This window comes from Pecten maximus, chromosome 17 (assembly GCF_902652985.1).
Source record: "Pecten maximus chromosome 17, xPecMax1.1, whole genome shotgun sequence".
NCBI lineage: Eukaryota > Metazoa > Mollusca > Bivalvia > Pectinida > Pectinidae > Pecten > Pecten maximus.
In genome coordinates, this window is record NC_047031.1 from 2,840,391 (window position 1) to 2,859,852 (window position 19,462).

Genomic DNA, 19,462 nt, shown 5'->3' on the forward strand with positions numbered 1-19,462 from the left:
ATATCATACAGCGACACTAGACGGATCAGTAAACATATTAAATATGCAGATATATTCAAGTTCAAACAGGTTTAATATACATTACTATACATCAACGTGATCGAATGGTGGTCTAGGTAATGCGAAACAATATGTCATTCAAGCTTCGGTTTACGCAATTTAGCGTGTAACTCTCTATTTAATCTTATGGTCTATCAAACACGGAATACATCAAAATATACTTTAAAAGACGGTCACCGTGATTCGAGATTTACTTAAAAAAAATCTTGTTATCTCTTTCATCACTTTAAAGATACGCCTGGACAATAAGAATCCGTAAGATTTTAACAATATTTAAACCTAAAATTTTTAAATGTTCCGCGTGGTGGAATGTTACTATCAATAAAGTGATTTTGAGATAAATATCGTAGGAGGAATGCACTTCATCGCCGATGATTTATACAATTCCTACACTGCATAATTAAAATTTTAGCGTCAACTTTCGTCAGTATTTTATAGGAATTTCTGAAGTAAAATTCTACAACTGATAGAAAATTCCTTTTGAAATTTAATGAAATATAATGTGACACAACTTTATTTTACCATCACTGATAGAAACTTCCCTTTGAAATGTACTGAAAAGCAATATGACCACAACACACATTTTACCTTCCGCAAATAGATAATAATGCTTGATAAAGTTAATATATGATTTTCGGAATAAATTTATTTCAATATGGATGTGACCTTCCATGGACAAAGTAACACCGGTTGCTTGAAACTGGAGTAAAATTTATAATTAACAAACGCAAAGAATTTAAATTGAACTCATAACTGGCCCGTTTTGTCATGCCATACGGCCATGCCACACAGATCGCAAGACACGTGTGTACAAACGCAATTATGACGTCATAATAAATATGCGACGTCGCATGATTGTCTGGGTTGACAGAAACGTTCCATCCAAGCCGGATCTCGCCTGTTTTATACAGAAACGAAAATTGAAAGTTTTGTTTGTTTATATATGGATTGAATAGATTTTTTTTAATTTTCATTGCGGCTATGAATACCAGTAGCTAGCTACATATCCCGTGGCGCGTGGTAGCGCGTCTCGGAGGATATGTAGCTAGCTACTGGCATTCATAGCCGCAATGAAAATTAAAAAAATCTATTCAATTCATATATTTACATAAACTTGATTTAAAAAAATTATATCGAGAAAACGAGAAATTTTATAAAAAAGAAAAATTTGTCATGTATACGACGAAACGCCAAATTATTAGAACAGCCGGGAGATCCCGCCTATGCACCACGCCATTGTTTTAATGTCGCTCCGCATTTTCCGGTCTTTTTTGTTTAATTTTGTATAAAACAAAAAGAAAGAAGTATTAAAGTAAAAATGATATTAAATACAATCATTCAATTCAAATCATATTTATTGTATGTGAACAAATTGCAACAAAAAAAAATATTTTCATAATTGAAAGGCGGACTATTTTTTTGATGGCGTATTAATATGACCCGATTAATCAGGTGATTTGCACGAGCGACAATGTTTTCATACGGTTTTCATAGTGTATTCATGGTCATATGTTTGTTGTTTTCACTTGGTATGTTCATATCAGCAAACCACATTAGGAATGTAAATATATTCTCATAAATAGCAGGTGTGTGATAAATAGAATATTACACTCGTGGCTAGGTGATATGAAATTGATCAAACTCGTTCAATAAGTTGATATGCCACTCCCGTTAAGGCGCTTGACTGATCAAACCATTAAACTCGTTTAACAAATTACATATGACCGCAGCGAGTGTAATATTCTATTAATCACATAACTACTATTTATATATGCAGATACAAATGATAACGCATATACTGGACTTGCACAGTCGATTCAGCACGTCAAAGCTGCATTTTTTATTTTATGATATGTTTGAACAAAGAAAACAATGTACATAATTATATGGAATGAAACACAATATGGACACGAAGAAGCGCAGTATACAGCATTGTGAAGTATATAAAACATTATACAATTCATAATTAGCATCAAATCTAAACTGTTAACACTATCAGTATATACGAAGAGTTTGTTCAAAGCTGGATAGTAGTTTTTGACATACTATCTCCCAAAATTGGTCACCCTACAGCGCCTTATGTTGTCATCTAATCTTATCGATATAATCTAACATTCATTCGAACGTAGTAAGGACTGCAAACACAAATAACAGTTATTCTATCCCTTCAAATATGATATTGATCAATTGTTTTTTAAGGTTAATTTTTTTTATAAAAAACAACAACATTGCGTTCGATATGAATGTTGTGAGATAAATAGAATAACGAGTGCCAACGTGGTTATATAATATATAATAGTTAATGGCCTAAGTGAGTCACTATATATATACTCATTAATTATTTTGGTTGAAAATCGCATCCAATGCAATTCTTGATTGTATGGATGATCTTTGCATTCGCTTAATTTTTTTTTATCTCAATCTAATGAAAACAATTTGCATGATTTGGTGACGTCATGATTTGTTGAGCTTTGACGTCATTCAAGTTGAGTCCTATAAGATTTTGGTTGAACACTTGTCAGTGAAATATCATTAGCTGTTACATTTAAGTCAGATGTACATGCATATGTTTGACACCTATGAAGAAATTGTACTGGAACTTGATCAACGTCGTGTTAATTTCCACTTGTTAATTGATGACGTGTAATCACCCACACCTGTAATCGACGTTTATCTATTCAAGACGAAAACATCTACATAAAACAACATTGCACGAATACCCAGCTTATAATCATACATATAAAAGAGCACATCCTTGTACATATACATTGGATTATATATAAAACAAATACATTTAATTCAGTTCAGTTCAATGCATATGGTCTATTTTCTTATGAGCATAACGATTTTAGTTGTTTAGCATGTCACATGCACTATTTATACAATATCTAAAAAACAAATATATTAATTTTATCAAATTTGAATATTCAAAATATTGACATACTGAAGTATTTGCAACTGCCAAATCATATTTAGATTTCCTTCACTTGAAAGAACAACAAGAAATATTGCTATAGTCCATTTCATTTAATTTGCGGATGTCAAACTTGTATTTTTTCTTTTTCATTTTTTTTTCTTTTGAAAACAAAATACCCCGGGTACGATCACAATTAAATTATGGTAGTTTTTTTAAACGTCTTTATCATGTAACAATATAAATAGAACAATTACAGAATTAAGGAACAATGAGATATGTAAACAATATCATTAAAATATTCCAGTTCGGAAAAAATATAACCATATCAACAGAATTGGTAACGTATGAATCAAGTCGGTGTCGATCATGCCTACCTTCAGCGTAAAAAGGTACATATATTACGGACAAACATTATCTATTTATTTACCAGTCTCTCTCAGATTTGCAAACCAGACGGCTATAAGTTCTGGGTATTTGTGAGGAAATTATTGAACATAAAACATCTATGAGTTCGTTTTGACCAATACAATATGGTTGATACAAAAGTGGACATATACAATTCTTTCAAACACAGCGAGCACTGAGAAGGATTTCAATATTGTAATGATATATGCAATGTTAGCCAATGTACAAAATAAAGAGTTACGTCTATCTTTTACTCTTTGGCTAACATAACTGCTTTTTCGAGTTCTGCTTTCGATAGCAGCTCAATTTCGAAAATTCACACGTCTTTGTTTTCAAAACGTAATCGCAATGGCCAAATAACATTGATTTATAATGTCAGCCGGCCAAACCCTAACATTTTTTTTAATTCGAAATTGATGCGAAAACAAATTTTGCTGGATACTGTACATATTACAGCAACACGATTATGGATTTAGGAAAAACAGAGTAAGTATCTACAAGAAAAGTAGTGGAGAAGTTGTTTAGACTAGATACCTCTGAATTATTGAATTCCAAATACAAAAATCCATGCTATCACTTGAACATTTTTTGAAACGTGTAAGAATATTGAGTAAATCAACTTCTCAAGAAATAACAATGCGAGATGGCATTGTCTTAATTTTCACCTAAGAAATCATGGCATTATATTCTAGGTCAATATTAATCATCTTAGTCCACACATGGAAGTGGTAACTAAGAGATTACAATATAGAGGCGATTAACTGTTAACTGCAAAGTATACAATACACAACAATCAACTTTTACCGAAGGAAGTTCCACCATTGGAAATATCTATACAAAACATTACGGACTAGCTTAAATAGGATGAGTTAGATACTCTTCAATTCTGCAAGATAATAGATTTGTAGAACATTCTGATTTGTATTTTATCAGTGTTAGAAACTTAACTCTTTCTCGTGGTTGTGTCTGTCAGTTGACTTGGAATCGCCACTGCACTACCGCCTCCTAAAGTTTGAAATAAACTGAAGAATTCTGTTGGAAACATTAAAGACTGAAATGTTACAGTTTTTCTTTCTGTCGGTTTCTGTTCTGATACTGCTTTCTTCGTGTTTTTACCTTTTGTGTTGACAACTGGGCTTTCCCTTGGTTTGATGACCGTCGCTTCTTTTCTTCTGCCCGATTTGGTATTTTGTAAAGACGATTTGTCGATTGTATGTGAAGAAAGAGGTGTTTGTAAAACTCTTTTCTCTACTAAAGGTTTTAAAGGTCCTTGCTTTGCAGATGAAATGGATGGTTTTTCACGCATAGCATCTGCAGACAGAGGACTATTTAACGCTGATTGCATCTTAGGATCTACTGGTCTCCCAGCTGTGGATGATGTGCGTTCCATTGGCGGATGTGCATTTCGAATTGCTGTATCTAGATTTTGTATTATGTTGTCTATAACAGCTTCTGCCTGTGCGTTTCCCACGGATGGTTGACCAGGAGCGTTTGGAACGGCCAGGTTGTTTTCATGCGCTTGCACAACAGGCAATGAATTTGACAGTCCTTGGTTGATGACGGGCACCTGTTCTGTCCGGACAATCAGGGACTCGGAAGGAACGTTTCTGACCACTGGAGCCATTCTTTGGGCGTTCTGAGCCGGACTGTTCAGAGGGGGTGCAATTCTCTCTGATTGTCGCCTTTGTGGCATCGGGGATCCAGAAGAGGACCCTCTACGATTCATTCCACTGAAAACGTCTGATGGCGAATCGTTACTAGCCGGAGGTGAATTGTTTATAGGGGGTAAGCGACTAGGGGATTGACGCCTGGGGGGTCTGGGTGATCCGGAGGAAGGCCTGCGGCGGTTCAGTCCTTCAAATAATGACGACGGTGCGTCGTTGCTATTAGACCTTCCACTTTCTGCTGGTCCGCCATTAGGCGGCTGACGCCTCGATGGTCCTGATGGTCTCCGTCGGTTCATACCTGCAAATATAGACGATGGAGCGTCATTGCTATTCGATCTTCCGCTGTCTGATGGTCTTCCAAAAGATGAAGGACGTCTGGATGGCATTGGTGACCTATTGGAATTCCCGCGACGATTCATACCACTAAATATACTTGATGGTGGTTCAACTTGTCCTTGCACTGAAGATGTGGGAGGCTCCGGCCGTGATGTTCTTCGCCGTGGTGGCATAGGTGATAGTTCTGGAGATGAACTTGATGACCCCGATGAACTCTCTATCTGGTTCGACAGCTCATTGAACATGTTTGATATCTGCTGATTATTGCTTCTTCCAAGTGTCGCCCGCTGGTCTTGTGGTAATGAACCAAGGTCAGACAAATCAAAAGTTCCTATGGGATCTGCCTGCCTACCTCCTGTTGTGGGAATTCGGGAAGGCATTTGAGGTATAGATGGTGAATCAGCGAAACCACTTATTTGACCAAGCGGCCCAGACGTTCTAGAACCTGTGTTTCTTGTCTGAGATTGCCTTAGCTCTCTGTCCCTCTCAGCTCTAGCTCTATTTATCTCTTCTGCTGTAGCGACCCGACCTTTAAATTTGTTTTGATATCCATCCCAGTAACCGGGACATTTGACCACCTCCCTGGTTAGTTTATGTATAAACTGGGGCTTACATCCACCACAATTATCGACACTGCAATATAAACGACATTTGATTGTAGTAAATCCTTCCATACATATAAAACATATAAATAGTACAACTATTACAATAGATTACATTGAAACGATATACATATCTGCATATGATAGATGACAGGTACAGCATACTAAAGGAAAAGATGATACTTAGGTATTTATCAATATAACAATGTATGGAGAAGGACACACTATATTACCATAGTCCTTTATAACAAGATTGTTTTGTACTCAAATGAACATATTGGCATATGTAATATGATAGAATATGCTGATATATGTTAATTAATGCCAATATATTCTTTCTAAAGAGTAAAATGCAACTTTTTAACTATTCGCTTAAATTAGATCTGAACTATGGAAAATAGAAAACACCGATTTTCTCTAACTACTTGTTAAAATAGAATAAACAAAGATACATACACGCAAGCGACGGTGGAGTTTTGGGGACAGGTATCAAAAACACAAACTCTTGAGTCACATACGTATCGCTGTTTCGTTCTGTCGGGGCAAGCTGGAGAATAGAACAGTTATATAGCTTTTACATTCGTTCGTGATATCAATACATTTCCTGCAGCATTGACGAATACTTTCATTAATCATCAACAATTAAAAGACCACTTTTTTAGATTTGAAAGTTAAGATTCACTTTATCTTTGATGTGTTTAAAGCCAATTTTAAGATTTGGTGGGTTAGAAATTACATAATTATGATAAACGAAATGATTAAAGTTATATAGTTTATACTTACTATCGATGATATTTTGTTCTGTGCAGGAAACCTTATTGTTATTTAGCCAAAAACTCGATTTACATTTTCCACACGCATCCATTCTGTTAAAACAAACATAGAATTAATCTGATTGCATTTTTTGGGGGAAATATATCTTAGGTAAAAGTAATTATTTTTGTTTTGAGTTTGGATTAACTTTTGCTTTCGGCGTCAAAAACATCTTGTTACATCTCTTTCTATGCTTGGTCAATTCATTCAAATTTTATTCATTTTTCCACTACAAAGATTTCATTACTTGCTACACAAAATATCTTTAATAAATAATAATTGTGATAATAAATCTATATTTAGGAGGTTATATATTATGGAAGAATATTTCTGCCATTATTTCCCTCCGGTATATTCATCTCACCAAAATAATTTTTAGTACACTGTACTTATCAAAATAATATATGTTTTTGATTAATATATACATTCCTGTTGACTTAAAACATATTTACCTGCATTCTGCCGTGGGGTGATTGTGACAATAGTTATAAGCACACGAATTACACGTGTGAAAATATTGCACACCGGGTTTACATTCTGAAAGACAGAGGAAGAGTTTTGTCATACGCTTCGGAGAAAACAAAACAAAACATGAAAAAGTAAATAGATCAATAAATAATTAAAAAGAAAATGATAGTAATAAAAAAGGTTTATATTAAAAAATATATAAATGAAAATACGGAAACTATGAATTGCACTCAAACCCTTGAAAAAACTACAAGGATAAATAGATAATATATCAACCAGAAGAGTGAGATTAATCTGATTTAAGATTTCAATGCCATGGTTAAGTAGTAAGTAGAAGGTAAGCAAAAGCCTTCAATATGGAATTTGTTTGTCCCTCGAATTAGATAGTCATACTCACTCTGTCCACGACAATTCACTCGTAATTCTCCAACATAGAACTCGGTTCTACATCTCCCGCAGTGGTTAACCCTTAAAACAGAAAGCATAATCGTATGGATGCGTTGTTGAAGATGTATGTAAAACAAATACACAACAGCATTTTGTTCAACACCGTGCATCCATACTGATGATTATATGGACTCATTTGAACGACGAATCTTGTTTAACTTTGAATAAAATATTGCATCCTTATACGGAACAAATGCTTTATATGGTACGTATTGTTATATTATTATGTTTTTTTCGTAATCTCTACATTGATACAAAGGTGTACTCTAAGAGGAAAGACAATTAAAAAAAAAAAAAAAAAAAAACCCAGAAAAAACCCAAACGATTTCAACAAACGCAGGAGAACAAAAATACTTAGAAATTAGATCAGAGCAAAGATTACAAATAGATGAATTATATTAACGAAAACCCAACCAATTTACCTGCAAACTGCTTCGGGATAATTTGTACAGCGTAAGTTTTGACACATATTTGGACATGTTCTTTGTGTAAGGCCCCTGGGGCAAACGATGGGTTCCGGAATGTCCCCGGGCCCTGCTGATCGGAATGAATCAGATGACGAGACAGATCTCGCTATGGACGGCAATGCTAGTCTCTGTCTCCCAGCTGCTGCAACAGAAGATGTAGCTGCTTCCCCGGTCATCACAGATCCGCCGACCACTTCCGGGTGAAAAAATGTAAGTCCAGTCAGTTCATTGTTTCCAGCATTCGGAAAGACTAAAATGGACATGCGCATTTACGATTGAATGACGTCAGCTCAAAAATGCATATATATTTCTTATGATTCATCAGTTTGTGTACATGATTTGAGGAGGTTACGTGCACTGCTATGTCAAAGTTATTTTGTATTGCGTCATCATTTATATGTTCCTCTTACTCAGGAATACTGCTGTTGTTTTTCGCTTATTTTGATAAATTAAACAGTCAATGAAAAGGAGATCAATATGTTGCTGGTCTAGAAGCAACGATGACATTATGGAAGTCAAATGAATCAAGTTAAATTAGAACTGATTTTCAGCGAAAATAATCCATGACATTTCTTCTTTGTTTCGTTACATTTTAAGGTGACGCCATATTCGAGGATATTTTCTCTACTGAGGAAATCATTGAAGATTTTCTTTTTTGCAGTGCATATTTGACACAAAGTTTACATAAAACTATATTTCGATATAATAAGTGAAACTTGATTTTATTATAAACAACTTACATAGTTGGGACGGACACATCATCCATAAGCCTTCAACGAAATACTCTGCCAGGCACTCTCCGCATCGATTTACGCTGAAATATATATAACAGTTTGACATATAGCTCGCTTCATTTACATGTCCCTTCACCAATCCATACAATCAACAAAATAGACAAACTACCCCTTACATTAACAAAGGTGTCTTAGTCTATGAAATTAATTTGATGCTTGATCAACATGTCGATTAATTTGAAACATAACTAAGGATTGAAAACGCCATTAAACGCCGTCGAGTGTTAATGAATTGTGTCGCTCATGATAAATACATAGAGGTTAGGACAAACATAAGCATAAATGGAAAGGCTGTTTAATATGGGAGTCATATTCCGAGGATTAATTTTTATTTATTTTTTGCTGAGGAAGAACTTATAAGTTTAAAAAAAAAATGTAATCTAAAAAAAAAAAAAAAAAAAAAAAATTTTTTTTTTAAATCGATTAAAGCGATGGCGGAACGCTAGCATATTCGAAATGAAATGTAATTTGCTCTTTCCTATAGTTATAATTGTTGTTTAACTGTTAGTATCAATACAATCACTCAAAATGTATTTAAAGTTAATGCTTTTAAGTGACTTACCGACAGGTGGAGACGTTGAATTGAGCATCTGGACACCCAGCGTCGCAAAGACTTCTCGGGCAATTCCTGAGTAGGACATTCGGGGGGCATTCTGCTGATATAACATACACGTTTGTTAGTCTGTTTATATGTCAACATTATCGCTGCTTTGAACTTTCTTATACCGATTAATTTATTTCCATTACTATTTCAGCATATAAAATGTATTTACGAGAATTGTATTACACAGTGGCCTTAGTTTTTTTCTTAATTGGTATTCAAAATTGAAATTAACATAAATCATTATTAAAATCGTATTTTCGATTGTCAATGGTGTCTTAAACATCTGTTATAGTAGAACGAAGCACAAAATATAAATAAACAAACAAGACGACAAGTCTGTAAGATACCTTTCATCTTCATTTCGAAGAATTTTTATACCTGCTTAAAGGTATATATTTATATAAAATATTGTTTAATTATTCTGGGTATATATTTCTCTTCATATTCGTTTCATCGCGACAATATATTAATCAGAAGCATAGAATCGAGCTTGAAATAGTATTCCGTCAGTAAACAAATACTTTGTCTAAAAGAAAGTCCACAGTCTCTTAGTCGCTAATGATAGATTTAGCAGAAAATATAAATTCTATTCTGTGTATATTTGTTATACACAGGCAAAATGTCTTCAGATGAATGTGTTCCTAAAAACAATCTGACATGAAATTTAATCAAAAAGAACAAAAATGTAAATTCGTGTCAAGAAATAGACTTGGATTGACATTTGTGTTCTTTTCTGCTAAATGTAGCCTTGAAACTTTCACCAAGGGGTGGGGGGTGGGGGGGGGGGGGGGGGGGGGGGGGGGGGGGGGGGGGGGGGGGGGGGGGGTCACTTCATTGTTCCCCGATATATGACTGATATTGCTTGAGTTACCTCTGCTTCGTGCAGTTCTCTCGCATTCGATCACCTGCTTGTCGACAAACCATCTTTTAACACACATCCCACAGCTGTCCTTTACTCTCCTATTTAACGGAAAAAAATACATAAGGAAATGAATAGAAAAATTAATAATAAAAAATAAATAAATAAATAAAACAACAAACTAAAAATTATATCATGTCTTTGCTTTTATTTGAAGTCAATCTATATATATAGGTGTCTCAGATTATCTGTACACTTATTTCTAATATTTTTTTGTATAATTTATATGTTGTATACATATTATTTAATGGAAATTGACAAATAATAAACACAAAAAAAAAAAAAAAAAAATAAAACAAAAAAATATTATGTAGTGGAATACATGAAATGCGAGGCTTGCTGTATGCTAAACAATGTTATATTTCTGTTTATAATATAATGTTTTCATTATGAATATTTTAGTTTTTCAGCATTAATACCGACTTAAGTATGTTGGAAATATATCCCGTTATGTTTATACCTAACTTTGGCAAACTCATTGTTTTAGTAGACACTTACTCTACGACAAATAATTAATCCTTTGACCGTTCAATTAAGTTATCATACAATACATACCTTATCTGATTTAAATTTAATGTAATACTTCTTTTCCCCCTCACAAACAGTATATAATCTGCTTAAATTGATATCTCATTGGTATCGCTGTTTCTATTTCACGATTATTTTCCAGTTTATGCCTTTTTTACGTAAATTGATCATTTGAATACATTATAATAATTATGTTGAAGCGATAACATTATTAACATTGATGATGCATCGGAAAAATGAAATACCGAAAATCATTGGGTTAGATATAACTGTTAAGTTGTTTCTAAAGAACAAATGTTAAACAAATAAAATAAAGAAAACAAACAAAATAATGAAAAAAATACATATATGCACGAGCCTTGAGCGTATTTGAGTGCATCGAATCGGTGAACGTTTCCTGTTGCAAAGATATCAGCAACACATGCATACAATAAATAGAACCACATGTAGTTTTCTTTGTATGGGAACATACTTGCATACTGGCGTTCCAAGACTTGTTACACATGTTCCTGGATTTGAACCGCAGTGCTTCATGTAACAGGATTTCCATCTTTTATGCCAACTATTTGATACACAACCTTAGAATTACAAAAATGGAAAATGGTTAGTGCAACAAAAATAAGAGGTTTTCATTAATTTGCAATTCATTGTTAGATAACTAGATAAAAATGTATATATATATAGACAAACAAATGATAAAGATCATAAATACAATGAATTAATATGAGTAAATAAAAAAAAATGAATATAAATTAATCAATAAAAATAAAGCAATATCTAGATATTATTATCATAATCTATTAATAAATGAAAATGTTGTGGATTAAATGAATGAAAACAAAAAGAAAAAACCCCATCGTAATTCTAACTGAAAATCGTTCCTTGAAAGAAATTAAAAAATAAACAAATCAAAATATTTTCTTACCTGTATTGTTAACTGATTGGGATAATACACAATCTGAAAAACATAAGCAGATTAAGGTATTGAAATGTTGGTTTTTTCTTACTTTTAAAATGATGAGCAGACTAAAAATAAAAACATATATATACAAATTTAAATTATAATAGATTAACGACATTGATTGGCCCTAGAAAGGTATTCATTTGGAGAGGGCTACCTTTGGATCAGTCTGATCAGACCAGGTGTTGTGGGGATAAGCGTCATCGACGCTATGATTTATATATATGCACACAGGGGACTATCTAGAGGATATAATTTGTATGTCTTAACACAGGGGACGATTTAGGGGCTATAATTTAGATGTCTTCACACAGGGGACGATTAAGGGGCTATCATTTAAATGTCTTCACACAGGGGACGATTACGGGGATGTAATTTATATGTCTTCACACAGGAGACGATTTAGGGGATGTGATTTGCTTGTCTTCACAGAGGACACTATTTATTGGCTATAATTTGAGTGTCTACGCACAAAGAACAATATATGGACTAGAATTGGTATGTCTAAACTCAAATAATTTTAGGGCCCATAACTTAAGTGTCTTATCACATATAACTAATTTAGGGCTATACTTTGAGTATCAACACACAGATAGCTATTTAGTGTCTTTTATTTGGGTATCTACAAACAGAGGACTACTTACAATAGAGACCAACCAACCTATTGTTTTCCCATAGACTTTAGTGTTAACGTTTTGGAGTATTTCATTCAAATTCTTGAATTCAATATGACAATTATGGTTTATAACAAAAGTTTAGGGTCTGATATAACACATAATCAAAAAAAAAGTTGGGTCCTTCAGCTCAAATTTTCTCCAGGGTAGCCATTTTTAAAGTATGTGAATTTCGCAGTAAAAATTCTCAAAAATCTTAAATGTTTACCTCTTTATTATTATTACCTGAACTTTTGGGAAAAAAATCAATCGGACTTACGAAATTTTTATCAACATTTCTTATTGTATCAGGCTACATATCTGTTTTCTCACTTCATAACATACTGGCCAATCAGTGGCTGCCAGACATTTTATCCTTGGCTCAACTTTCTATACACAGGGGCTGTTTCAAAAATATTTTTTTTTCAATTGGTTGGTTGTTCCCCAAGTGTCATATGATATATGTAAGACGAATACTGATACAGATGTCGTTAACTGGTATAATTTACATTCAGCTATTAATCTTCGGGAAGCCTGTTTTTGCAGGGATAGGCACATTAAACACCTGATGAGTACTATCAAACATAAATAGCTGTGCATATGTTTACACGGCTGACTTGTCAGTTTGCCTCAGGCTATATGAACACCCATTGGTTATCATTCTAATACTTTGTCTGTGTATATAGCCCAATGAAAAGGACGCGTTGCACATACGTCAAGGAAAGCTGTAAAATAAAGATTGTTGCGTCAATAATGAATCATAATATTTTAACAATGGTTTATTTACTAATGTTAATCGTCAGGATAAGCGACATATTACATAAATTATATAAAAAAAGAACAAAACAAGCGTTTTACAGATGCCATATATCATACCTATGAAGTCACAGCGTAAATAGTCTACCATTTTGTAGATAATTTCTAAAGTAATAGCCTATGTGATATTTGAAGTTATCTATCAGAAAAAAAGTCGCAATGTAATATGATGTGCATATACATGCATTCATTTAACTTCATTTTAGTATCCTCAAAAATAGAATTCAAAGAAACCTGAAATTTCCATATATGCATTTAATAAAGAAACATTGTTTATCAAAAAACTTTTAAGGTGACTATTTTAATGAAACATTGCTAATCGATGTGTTATATTGAAATCTCGTATGTATCTTAACAAAACACTTGTTCAGTATATCCCCTGCAACCCAAATCAAAATCATTAAATTATTTATTGATCTATTGATGCATTTATTTCTACAATATATCGTTTCACCTGCCAGGCTCTCAGTAACACGTAGGTGCCAGAACTTATACGAAAACAAACTACAATGGAAACGTTTCCTTGGAGAATAACCTGTCGATCTAGATAGCTGAAATTTCAATTCATCATATATCAAGAACATATTTTGTAACCATACAGAGTTCATTAACTAGTACCAACTTTTTTTTTTTTTAAATTTTAATTTTACCCCAAAAAGAATAAATCGAGGATTATATTCATAGATGATTTTAAATGGGCTGTCATATAGAATTCATTAAATGAGTTAAATAATTTAAAATTTGAAAAATTAAAGCCACAAGCTTTTTGCTGAACTATTGAGCAAACCTCTTAGGGAAAAAGCTACTAATGCAATGTTATGTTTATCACAACATTGATGAGATTGTAAGTTAAAACTCTCAATTTAAGATCTATATAAAACAGGAGAATTTTGACTGCTTATCTACGGAGTCAATCGTGCGACGTCATGAAGTGTGACGTCATAAAATGTGACGTCATGCATATGTCACAATAGTGTTATTACACAGGAATATTACGAAAACTATGACATAGTGGTATCACCATATAGACATGTGATAAAACAGCTGAGATATCATTACATAAAAGATGAAACAATATATGGTGTTCCAAAAACATAAGTATATTATGCAATATCTGATAACACAAGCAATTTGGGGTTAAGTGCATATTAGGTCCCGGATTCAAATGTATATAAAAGGAGGTGGCCATGGATGCAAATGGCTTATCATGATAAATTATATCATGTAAAATTCATAAGATCGTATATCATTTCTACAGCAGATTACCGACTTCCTTTTCCCATTTCCTCGCGTTCGGTCCCTATCATTACAGATGGCGACATTATGTTATATTTAAAAAAAGTATTAGTTTATCCAATACTACGACTATATATAGCACTAACACCTTTAAAATAAATTGAGAGTAACATGAAGTTGATTCCAATAAAAATAAATTAAACTGCGTCATACAGTTTCGTCCTCCTATGACTCGTCAGTGATACTAGTCGTGTAAAATATTTGTAAAAGCAGATGACAAAAAAAAAAAAAGAAAAAAAAAAAGGTCAAATTGGGGGAAAGAAAAGTCAAAATATTTAAGGTGCAAAAGAGTCATACTTTTTTTTAAGTCTCAGATAGTGTATTGTAATAGAACGTTATGCACATGGGTATATTCTTAACCGTGCTAATGTTCAAATTAATTTCAACTTGACAATCAAGTTGTGATAAACCTCGGAAGTTCAACAAAGCACACAAGCAGTATCCTCTGCATTTAAGGAAATTGATTTTACACAATAATTGACGAGTTCGAGATGGATAAATTAGACTGATGACGCAATGGATTACTTATGATTAAAATAAGTATTTAATTTATAATATTTCACTTGTATCTATTATTGAGATTAAGATGATTAAATAAAAAAACAAAAAACAAAAAACAAAAAAAAACACCAGTATGCTAATGAGCGACTCAAAATGAGATTTAGTTTTCTTAACAATAAAATCATAACGGTATATAGATACACAACTGTTATCATTTTGTTCTGACTTGTTGACTGTTTCCGGGATAAAATTTGCAAAAGCCTTATATATTTATGCAAAGGTCATGGTATCGTTATTATCATTTGAAAAGTAGACTGTTTATGCATGCATATTTTGTCAAGTTGTCAAAGCAGTGTCCAGATTTACATACTGCGTAGGAGTTAAAACAGCTGTTACTGCCTTATTCATTTAATCAACACAAACGATCATTTTAAACAAGTTTGAAAAGAAAGAAAAAAAAAACCAACAACGTGAAATCGGGATACAAAGTATGCAATTAAGTGTCATTGTATCTGTGACGTCATTGTAATAATGACGTTATTAAATCCAGTTTATTCATTCTTTTGAGTATGACTAAAGTAAACGTTTCACATTGTTTCAATAAAGGAGTGATTAAAGGTTAAGTCCAAATAGAGTATATGTGTACAAAAAAACAATGGAAACCAGTATTTAATTCGGTATGCCCTCAGATAAGGTAATGTTTACATTGAAGATTCAAAATCCGATATGGTGATGATACCTCGTGCTCCGTAATAGTAAGTTCCATTTGACTAGCTGCCAAATGAATATAATATCACGTTAAGAAAAAGAGAACCGAGGTAGTGATATCGGGTCTTTAAGTTTAGGTATAATCCTGAGAATATGTTTTGCAGTGAAAATATGAGTTTTTCGTTTTTGACCAATCAGAGCGAACCTTTATATTCACCTCATTGAAACTTTCTGATTTCTTCAAACGCAGAGAAAATAGATGAATAGGTTTATTTGCTGTTTTTCTAAAATATTCAGACTAGTTTTTGACAAATTACTCAATTGATACAACCGCATGATATATACACAACACTAGAAATACAATAATATACAGTAAGAATTATACGTATAGTAGTTAAAAACAACCGTGAACCCTTGAAAGGTTTACAAGGATCCAGTGTTATTCGAATAACTATCGTTTATATCACTTGTTTTGACCAATATATATTTTACGTATATATGTTGCGAAATGAGATTAAGGACACAATACTTCATTGCCTTCATCAACCAGAATCGTCTGAAAAATTACCAGTCAACATCAGATGACATATATGGATGGATACAGGCATAATGTCCTAATAGGAGATTGGTGTCATTTACAATCGTCTCCACTTTCTCTCAAGATTCTTTATTGTTGATAGCCACGATATCATCTCGACACACATTGCTATTCTAATGGCAGTCCCGACCGGTTTGCTGTTTGGAATGGTTATCAAAACGTAAAACAGAAGCATTTGACATATTATATATCAGAACTACCTCAATCCATCTATGCATATTTTTATCTGATAAATTATAACTCGTCATTGTTTCCTTACATCGACACGTTGTATAATATACGACGTTTAATGTATTAGTAAACAAAATGCATATGTAACTAACTACTGCATATCCATGCCCGTTATACTGTTAATCTCAGGTCTGAAGATGATGAAAATTGGAATTGGAGTTTGGAATAACTTCTTTTCTCAGATCGGTTACAAAAGCAGACTGAAAAATCACAGCCATACTTTAAATCAACACAGAAATATGGCCAATAAAAAGTGTTATGCAACTGTATAAACAAACATCTAATTGTTATTTATAGACATACACTTAAAAACTTAAATAAACCTAATGCATTCTAGAAGATCATTTATACCAAAGTTCTATACTAAAATTGATATATCACGAAAACAAACAACATATATTTGCAATGACGAAACGACCAGGCGTTTCGGAAGGGTAGCTTCTTCGTGATTGACATTATATATTTAACTGTCTGTATGTCATCGTAGTTTGAAATTTGTATATGGATTTATATGTTTTTTTTCAAAATGATTTCTAATTGAACTTTATGCAATGAAATGTCGATATGTTTTATTACGCAAACGATTACATAACTGGATAACAGTCAATGCAACAAATCCATAAATAGCTGTTGATCTACTCAATATTTTTGTGTTTTTAGTTTATCAGTACAGTTGGGGATAGGAACGGCGTTATCAGAATCCAGTGTAGTTAAGGACTGGACATACATAAGCCTCAACGCAAAACAAATATCGCATGTGAGGTGTATGGGCCACATGATTCAACGTATTGGAGATTGTAAAGTTTGTAATATAATAACTCTTACATTACATCAGACATCATCAGACATGAAATGCATTGTTTTGAGATTCGAATAGCCTGATAGCATATACAGAATATCTAGTTAATATAAGCTCAATCGATAATTTCGACGAGATATTGGTACCGAATAACATTCTGAAATTCATAACATTGATATGTTTTCGGCAGCCATCAGCATTTGATTTATCGATGAAACAATCATCGTAAATAAAGGTCAAATATTGGTAAGTTAATTAAACTAAATGAAGTGCACGCCAGGTGCAGCTAAAACAGATCGATGCGTCCCTCAAACGTCATACAAGGAAATAATCCATGTGACATTGAGACTTCCCCATATACTTTCACGACATATATATATATATCTATATCACAAAGTCATGTGTCATACGGTTCTCCCGTAAACAATCGTCATCAGAAGAACGTCGTAATGTTCATGGATACCGTAAAGCAGCCCTGATTTAAATAATGAGCAGTGGATATTCACAGGCTATATTGGTGATGAAACATATTCAGAGCTTTACGGAAATTAAAGAACATTATAGTAGTATGTTGTTGCCAAAGACAGGTAGGTTATATGATATTAAACAAGTTTCCTGCTCAATACAGCATCTGATCTATGTTTTTCCTTTTTTTGTTCCCATGTATTAACATGCCATTGGGTATATCATATACATATTTCAACGGCTTGCTGATTTATATACCTTGGTGTAGTGAAGAAATGACAATAGGGATAAAATGAACTTACCTGTAATTATAGTTAGGACAATGCCTATCAGAACGGTACAATATTTAACGTCCATAATGTTACACATATTAAAACGAAATCTTCACGACTTTTGTAGACGAACTCTCAGTGATAACTGTCTCCATGTGTCCCACGGAGCTATATATATTATCATTTGTTTTACTCTGGTCTAATCAAACCACACGACAGGCTGTATATACGTGCACACTCTGACGTATTGTAATAACATTACACCATGGTGATTAATTACTCAGGTCGCACAGGTAAGCACAGGTGAGCCAATGGATAAAACGCTTCCTTAAGAGATATGAGGTAGGTGATTTATCACGAGCGCGGCCTACGTCATTTGATCGTCACCTTGGAACACAAGGTAAAAATAAGGTAAGTATTCACACCTGAGTGATTTTCTAACAATAGAGACGAGAGATATCTCTGTATAGCTTAAACAGCTTCATACTAAATTCAAATGAAATAAACATACCATCAATTATTTTAAAAACTGGCGGGCGATACACATATGTTAAATATAACTGTCACTGATTAAACTGACACGCTCTAGGCAATTGTTACAAATTCACATCTGGTTATTGTATAATAATTAAGTAAAGAAAGGCGTACACATCATAATATTATCCTAACAAGTCTTTTTAAAATTGGTTTTAAGAAACTGCCTTACAATGCAGAATGGTACAGACTGACTTACAAATTCTTTTGGTCAGTTAAATATTCCAGGAAGAAACTTGACCATCCCTGTTATATCTGTATTAAGTAGTTAATGAAGGCTGCGGCGACACATGTCAAAGGTAAATTGAAACGTTTTAGATTGGAAATACATTTCTTATACACAATATACATCTATCATTGACAGGCTTAATCGTTTTTTGTAATCCATTTTATGATTAAATAGGACTTAAAATTAAAATGCAGACATGACTTCCGCCGGAAAAAGGTTCAGTATAGGTAAATCGTGAATCATTATTTCGTCGTCCCTTTAAACAAAATGATTTGACCTATTTTCCTAGATTATCTCTATACCCTCGCCGATGGTGTGTACATGTTCCAGTCGATATTATGGGGCTTCATCCTACTTTAAGGATTTTTCTGA

At 33.2% G+C, this 19,462-nt stretch overlaps 1 protein-coding gene across 2 annotated transcripts; it reads right to left on the bottom strand.

The window, feature by feature from the left end:
• Positions 1–1,864: 1,864 nt before the first annotated feature.
• On the bottom strand, positions 1,865–18,528 carry LOC117315483. Of its 2 annotated transcripts, none has more exons than XM_033869690.1 (12): positions 18,358–18,528; positions 11,953–11,985; positions 11,500–11,605; positions 10,452–10,540; positions 9,539–9,629; positions 8,923–8,996; positions 8,138–8,432; positions 7,666–7,736; positions 7,253–7,337; positions 6,771–6,853; positions 6,444–6,534; positions 1,865–6,018 (listed from the first exon to the last, which is right to left on the bottom strand). In XM_033869690.1, the coding sequence occupies exons 1-12, from the start codon at positions 18,422–18,424 to the stop codon at positions 4,326–4,328; spliced, it is 2,778 nt and encodes a 925-aa protein (XP_033725581.1). In that variant the 5' UTR covers positions 18,425–18,528; the 3' UTR covers positions 1,865–4,325. The 2 variants fall into 2 exon arrangements, with proteins under 2 accessions (XP_033725581.1, XP_033725580.1); XM_033869689.1 differs by having other exon boundaries at positions 9,539–9,632.
• Positions 18,529–19,462: the final 934 nt, after the last annotated feature.